Below are 7,900 nucleotides of genomic sequence, written 5' to 3' on the forward strand. Positions count from 1 at the left end.
CTGCTGTCATATTGCCTAGGTGCTCTGACCGGTTCAGACCCGTGTCAGATTCGGCAAAAATGCCACATTTTTGCTCTGCATTTGGGTGTACGAACGAGAGAAGTGTTAAAACCAAGCAGAAGGGAATAACATTCCACAGGTAAGAAGTTGTTTTACAATATTGTACTGTTACAAACATGTTTAATGAGATATATATCTCAAAAAGTGATCATTCTTTTAAGCTAATCAAGTAAAGTAACTGTCCTGATCTGGTCCTAATGCCAAATTAAGCTAACGCTATGTCACACAACTTAAAGAAAAAAGGTTAACATTTATATAATCTTACTTATAAAATTATGATGCTTTGTCAAACAGCTATGTTGGTGTATGTGTTATTCCAAATTGTCAACTATCTGTTTCATGGCACCAACGTGACATAACGCAGTATAACGTTGGTAGTTAACTTGTGGCCTGAATTGTAACTACAAATTATGTGGAACTGCGTTGTTCTGATACACTTATTTTGTGTGTAGTTTCCCAAAAAACACAGATAGGAGGAGACGGGCATGGGTAGCAGCAGTGAGGAGAAAGGACTTTGTCCTGAGTGACTCCTCAGTCATCTGCAGCTGTCACTTCAGACCTGAGGACTTCGACACGACTGGGCAAACTGTCCCTTTAAGGGATGGAGTGACTCCCTCTGTATTATATTTTTGTAAATATGACCCTAATAATGTAAACAGTTCTGTGTCCAGGCTGCCATGAGCACTGTGGTGTTATACATATGAGATTAAAGCAAAATTTTGTGTAAACCCTGCTGATACACTGTTTTTTGCACATTGTGTGAAATGTGAATAAACATTTATAATCAAAATTAATAATTAAATGACATCATGGTGGGCATTGTGCATCTAGTAAGAAAAAGAATATTTATTACATGGGGAAAGTTTAGTTTAAATGTGTTGTAGAACTATTACTGTTATTTTATCTACATAAGATCAAATATTTTGGTATGAAAAGCTGCATTTTTTATTTAACCAAGTATCCTGTATCATAACTACATGTCTGACGATTGTAACAAACCAAACCGCATGAAAATCGGTTGAGAATTCAGCGAGTAATGATGATTTTAATCATAAATAGTCTCCTGCCTCAATAGACATACATGCATTAGGCAGTGCGGCTCCACTTGGGCAAGATGGCAGCTGCATTGACGTATCGCTCCAATGAGGAGCACCGTTGAATGCGGCATCTACGTATATATATCTATGGGCTCCAATAGGCAGCTGCAGTCTATGAGGGTGAGTGTCCATGCGCCGTCCAATAACGGCACGCGCTGGCCACCTGGCACTCAACATGCCGCTGCAGTGATTTCTTTTCCAGTGACATTTCAGGTATTAGCTGAGCTATTGAGTATCTTTAAGCAGTGAAAGCTATTATTTCTTTCTTTTTACTTGTAGGCTAGATTTGTTTATATATGCTACAGTGATTTGTTTTCCACAGAGCTCTACGGTGCAAGCATTTTACTCACATTTGCAACTAAAAATAGTTTTGTGCGAGCAAAAGCAAAAGAAATCATTCAGGAGCACGCTGTGCGAGTACAGATTTCAACCAGCAGCAGAAACGAAAGGCGAATCCTGCCAGTTGTGGGCTGAACGGGGGTCACAGACACAGACAGGAATACGTATTCCTGTCAAATATGGCGGCCATAGTGCTCCGCGGCGCAAGATAGTGGCTTAGCGGCGACCGAGAAGCCCGGCTCCGGGTCCAATAAGTCTTCGTTGGTGTCTTGACTGCCCAAAAGTACAGAACAGCCGAGCCGTGGCGGCACACAGGTATGTGACGTGTCAGAGGAGAGACGAGCCGTTCACATTTCTCTCTTTGTGGCAGGTAACGGTCAACAAACCTCACCGCACTTAAGGGACTGTTCTTAACTTATGAGAGGAGGAGGGTGGCTGGTTGATTTTTATTTTATTTATTTATTTTATTTTGATCCCCCCTATGTTAATCACTTATTGATGCTGTTTTTGAAGTATGAATAAGTCAATAAGTAATTTATTCCATTGAAATATCATTGATGTATTATAGAAAAGTGATTTATCTTTTTATAAATGACAAAAGGCACATCTGCCTCATTTTTGCCGTGGTATCGTGATACTACTCAGAACCGTGATACTTTCACTGGTATCGTACCGTGGGTCCCAATTTTGGTACCGTGACAACACTAGGTGGCACAGTGGAGCAGTGGTTAGCGTTGTTGCCTCACAGCAAGAGGCCCTTCTGTGCAGAGTTTGCACATTCTCCCATTGTCAGTGTGGGTTTTCTGCAGGTACTCTGGCTTCCTCCCAAGTCCAAAGACATGCAGGTTAATAAATGACTCTAAATTGTCCTTAGGTGTGAATGTGAGTGTGAATGGTTGTCTGTCTCTATGTGTCAGCCCTGCCATAGTCTGGAGACCTGTCCAGGGTGTACCACACCTCTCTTTCCCAACGTCAGCTGGGATAGGCACCAGCCCCCCACGACAGCTTACTCAGTGTAGAAGTTCATGGTGTATGGACTGTCTTAAAAGGCATCTGAGACACTCTGATCATAGTTAAAAACCTCTTAGGAATTGTTACAATAATCAGAGTGCCATTGCTTTTTGCTCCTACTTGACTATTTGCCGTATCCTTGAAGAGCACCAAGTGTCCCGGACCTAGAGCACCTATACCCAGTATCTTGACCCAGTGGAGCACTCCCCATATTTTTCTTTAGTATTAAAGACTGATGGATTTCCATATTTGTCTGAACCAACATTGAAACAAGTCACCAATCCTAAGTCCCGCCACCCTTAGTTACTGTTGCTAAGTTGGACAAGCTTGATAAAAACAAACATGGTGATTCTGCTTCTGCTTAGCCAGGTGTTGACATTTTGTAGTCTCATTTAGTCATTTGTTAGCAGCTGCCTTTTTTTGAGACACATAGAAGCTTCAAAGTTCATGATTGAGGTATTTACTGATGTATTTTATCTTGTAAAACAAAGCTTGAAAGTCTCTTAAGCTTGTGTTAACCACAGACCTTATCTCAGGCATCTAACCAAAAACCCATTGACTTCTCAAAGGGGACTGGGAGCACTATAATTGTAACTCATTTCCAGGTTTTAGGACTCATTCTTGGAGCACTCTGTTGAAGCACAGAGCAAAATGGCTTATGATGTGTTTACACTTAAAGCGAGACAGCAACAGGCTACAAATCATATTCAATGGAAGCTGGTGACTTGAGGCTACAAACTGACACCCGATACTTGTTGCTGCGGACGGGCATGACGTGCTACAAATCAAAGCTGAGCTGGCCTCACCTGTTTTCAGCGCTCCAATGATGCTCCAGTTAGGCATCAACCAGTCACATATTTTGGTTTAGCTGTGTTATTTAGCTTAGTTAGCTGATGCTATGCTAGCTGTCTGTGCATTGTGGTTCACACAGGGATGAAATGGGGTGGGAAAATGCAATGCTTATACATTGATAAAAGATCTATTTTTAACCAAGTACAAACTTAAGAACATGTTCACTCGAGATATTTTGTGGCAAGTACATACTTGCCAACATTGGGTTGTGAAAAATAGGGAGATTTTTTTCATCGGTGTATCGGCCCAAGGAACAAGGTTCCTTTGCAGGGTGTGCGTATAATTGTCGTCATTTCTTGCCTTGTATTTTAAACCTGATGAAGGAAACTTGTTCTGAAAATGTTGTTTCTTTGATATTCAATAAATGATTCTGTTTACCATTGAGGACATTGAAAAAATTAGCAGTTTTAATTGTTGAAATGAGTACCAGAAAGCTAAATAATAAGGCGGTTACACTGCAATGCATTTAGTATGCAGTATTTATTGCACATCAAATAAAAAGTGTGTGCCACTGACTGTGCCACCCTCGGAGGAGTGTCACGCTAAGGCCACACCGCCCGCGCCTCGAAGCGAAGCCAGTTTCCTTTCGGTGCACATGTTAACCGATTGTGTCATCCACACCGGCTGCGCCGTGCCGCGTGGCTCCGTCGCTCCGTCACTTCGGCGTCTGGTCTATTTTCTGCGCAAGCCGAGAGCGAATGTGTCAAGCTGGGTGATGGAGACAACAGCTGGGAGCAGAACCACTTGTTGACCAGCATGGAGAAATGTGCGTCTGATGAGAACGGAAGTACTCCGGCTCGCGCGAGAATTTCAGTGCGTTGCGCTTCGCAGCACTTCCGCGGGCGGTGTGGCCCTGGCGTCAGGTGTCTCTCTTTCTCTATCCATCTCTGTCTGGGCGCTGAACTGAGCGGAAGACAGAAACCAAAGAGTGACTACTACTTCTTCTTCTTCTTCTTCTGCTTCTTCTTTTCCGGCAGTATCAACGCTACTTGCCGTATCACTGCCTCCAGCGAGGGACTGAGTCACGTCACCGGCTTCTCTCATACGCGCAGGCAGGCCAGGGTTGCCAGATACTGCGACAAATATCCCCCACAATATTACTTGTTTCCTTCACTGTAAAATCGGGAGATTAGCGGGAGAAATTACTGACCTGGAGCATCGCGGGAGATAGGGTTAAAAATCGTGAGTCTCCCGCGTGAATCGGGAGAGTTGGCAAGTATGGCCAAGTAGCAGACACACACAAGCCTGTGGTGACGTAACTATATTAAGGAGCGCTTGAGCAACACTTCAACAGCGACTCAGCGATGACATAGCTGGTCACGCTGTTGCGTTGTCACTCATAATGTGAACACAGCATTAGGGTGCATAATTATAAGTGCTAATTATAACCAATGATTATTAGCGCTCATTCTGGAACCAGATTTGCCCACTTTGTAACTCTTCTAAGTGCAACTTACCTGAGAGTGTCCAGTGTCCAGTGTGGATCCTTGAGCCCAGCAGGTAGCAGTGTCACTCCTGAGTCTCCTGGATGATTATAGCTCAGGTCCAGCTCTCTCAGATGTGAGGGGTTGGAGTTCAGAGCTGAGGCCAGAGAAACACAGCCATCCTCTGTGATCAGACAGCCTGACAGACTGAATGGAGTTAACGGAGACATATTATACTCAGGTTCATACATTGTATTTTAGGTTTCTACTAGAGCACATGTGCATGCTTCATTGTTCAAAAAACACTTTTTTTCTTACACTGTCCGCCTTAATATACCTGTTTCCACCCTCTGTCTGAGACACTCCATTATAGCACCTGGCCCTTTAAACTCCCCTCCCATAAAAGCCGTCTCTGATTGCAAAGTGGAAAAAGTAAAAATCTCCTAGAAAAACTTGTAAACCAAGATCTAAAGTAAAAATCTCCTAGAAAAACTTGTAAACCAAGATCTTTACAACCCGACATGTTCCAGCCGGAAAATTAGCTTAAACGTGGGACAAATTACCAACATCGGCAAACAACATCACGTGTTTGTGTTAGCATGTGGCTACATGCAGCTACTTATTGGTCGCTAGCCCAACACAAATATGATACTTACATTACATGATGCACTCACATAATTTATGTCATTGCTCCTACATGTTTGTATCCTAAGTTTTGTATGTATGCTCTCATTGACCACTTGTGTTGCCACCAGATTTTGCACCTTCAAACATTTTACACTAACATTTCCTCCTTACATAGACAGTAACAAAGGTTCCACTTTAACAGATCAGTTAAGTGGCTAGAGTGAACTTCTCCTTGCACTTCTCTCTTGCCTGATGGGATGGCCAGTAGTGATTCTTTTGTTGCAAAGTGAACACCAGAGGAACATTTAAAGGTGATGCCAAACTTACCTCAGAGTCTCTAGTTTACATTTTGGACTCTGCAGTCCAGCAGACAGGAGTGTCGCTCCAGAGCTCCTTAGGTCGTTGTTGCTCAGGTCCAGCTCTTTCAGGGACATGTCAGAACTGAAAGCTGATGCAAGTGACTCACAAGACTTCTCTGTGACTCCACACTGATTGAGTCTGAAAAAACAAGTACTTAGTTTTAATGTGTTTTCTGTACACTTGAGAAGATTAAAAAAAAGATACATTTCAAGAAAAAGTATTTACCTCAGAGCCTCCAGTGAAGGATCTGACCTCTCCAGCAGAGCAGACAACCACTCCACTCCTGAATCCCTCAGCTCGTTGTTGCTCAGATCCAGCTCTCTAACACTAGAGGAACTGGAGCTGAGAGTTGATGCCAGTGTTTTACAGCTCTCTCCTGACAACTTGCATTGCTTTAATCTAAGTGTAAAGAGAGGTCTCTCATTTAACATTTTTATACAATGTTAATTAAGCAATATCACCCTCGAGGTTGTGATATTGTACTGTATATCGTCACGGCTGTGATTCGGTCATAGGCACGAAGCTGCAGCAAAGGATATAAATACGTCTTACACCACTGCCAGTGTGACAGGAATTCAGCCATCATTAATGTTCTTAGTGAGTTATCAAAATGTCGTCCATGAAAAAGGCCTATTCAGCCGCCAAACATAACCCTGCTCACTGTTGTGTGTTCATGTTGTAGGAGTGTGAGCTAAATGATGTCACTGATTTGCCAAAGTGAAATATTTTATCTTCACTGATGAATTAAAGATGAACTGTGTTTCCTTTGTGACCACCAGAGTGCAGCAACTTATCAAATTACTGCACACAAGAAGCTGCTTCTTACCACAGTCTTCCTCTGTGGTATTGGGTCATGTTACAGAGACAAACCGTTATATTAATGTTATAAAGATTTTGACTGGGGAAAGATGTATTTTAAAGCTGGTGCTGTGGATTCCTTGACTATCAACATATAATACTACAAACATGATCATCCTATAGAATATGATGCATTGCTGTAGATTAAACTACCCAACACTATATAAAGGAGTTAAAATGAGCACAACCTTAAACATCTACAGCAGTAAAATGCAGCGTACACATGAATGCAGCAGTAATATGAATCCCAAATCATCAGATAGAATAGTAAAACACTGACAGGGAGTATTTACTGCACAATGAGTACTTTTACTTTAAGTACTTTAAGTACATTTTGCTGAGAATACTTTACCAGGTTTTGGATATTGCTTTTCCTGTCTGAGAGTACTAGAAGCAGCAACATGAAATATCTGTTTATTGGCTCACAGTTTAACATCTGTAACTCAGGACCGTGCCTGACCAATTTGGCAACCTAGGCAAGATATTTGCTGGCACCCACCCGACTCACGGTTCGGTTCAAACCTCGGTTTTCAAAAACTACTGAAGAAACATTTCAAAAACTTCCTGAGAAAATGTCTGGATTTTATTAATTATTAAACAAATGTTGCATTGCAATAAACATGAACATTACTTAAGTTATATTAACTTATAGTTCACAATAAAAATAAATAAAAACTTGTTAATCTCTTAACAGTCTACATTCTCTAAATAATCTTATTTCTCCACTGGCAGTTTGTGTGTGGGAGGGAGATGCACTTGAGGCTGCATCACTTGGTGCTGAGGTGGATGAGGTGGCTGCAGTTACATTAGTAGGCCCAGGATTTGCAGAGGTGGGGGACAAATACTTCAGAAATGCATCTAAAAAGAGGAGATACATATATTTGACAAACTGGGCTTTTACAATATATTAATCAAATAGCTACTGATTGTGAAACCATCACGGCATAACCATAATAGCACCTAACATTACAGCGTGCCTTGATCTACTGACATTTTAAACACAGCAAACAGCCAAAATATAAAAAATGCAACTGTAACATCACAAATTGCACAAATCTTAAAATTGGAAAACATAAATATACAGTATATGAATATATGCCTGGTTGGTAAACAATGAGTGGTTTGCGCAGCAGCACACATAACATTAAAAGAAAAGATAAGCCAATATATTAAATTATGTTGCTTATTCATTCCCCCAAACACTTTGAGTCTTTCTTTCCAACTTTCTCTAAGATGGGAGCAACATTAATTGACATTAACTCTAGCTGAATG

At 41.5% G+C, this 7,900-nt stretch overlaps 1 protein-coding gene across 1 annotated transcript; it reads right to left on the reverse strand.

Annotated features, from left to right (window-relative positions):
* Positions 1-3,122: 3,122 nt before the first annotated feature.
* LOC126386937 (ribonuclease inhibitor-like) lies at positions 3,123-6,349 on the reverse strand. Its single transcript, XM_050039510.1, has 4 exons — positions 5,996-6,349; positions 5,738-5,908; positions 4,817-4,990; positions 3,123-3,138 (listed from the first exon to the last, which is right to left on the reverse strand). Exons 1-4 carry the CDS (start codon positions 6,199-6,201, stop codon positions 3,123-3,125), a joined length of 567 nt encoding a protein of 188 aa, XP_049895467.1. The 5' UTR covers positions 6,202-6,349.
* Between the last annotated feature and the right edge of the window lie 1,551 nt (positions 6,350-7,900).

This window comes from Epinephelus moara, unplaced genomic scaffold (assembly GCF_006386435.1).
Source record: "Epinephelus moara isolate mb unplaced genomic scaffold, YSFRI_EMoa_1.0 scaffold110, whole genome shotgun sequence".
NCBI lineage: Eukaryota > Metazoa > Chordata > Actinopteri > Perciformes > Serranidae > Epinephelus > Epinephelus moara.

Coding starts and splice junctions, on each gene's coding strand:
- LOC126386937 (XM_050039510.1), bottom strand. CDS start 6,201: ATGTTAAATGAGAGACCTCTCTTTACACTTAGATTAAAGCAATGCAAG. Junction 5,909..5,995: donor CCTTCACTGGAGGCTCTGAG/GTAAATACTTTT, acceptor TTGTTTTTTCAG/ACTCAATCAGTGTGGAGTCA. Junction 4,991..5,737: donor TGTAAACTAGAGACTCTGAG/GTAAGTTTGGCA, acceptor AACTCCATTCAG/TCTGTCAGGCTGTCTGATCA.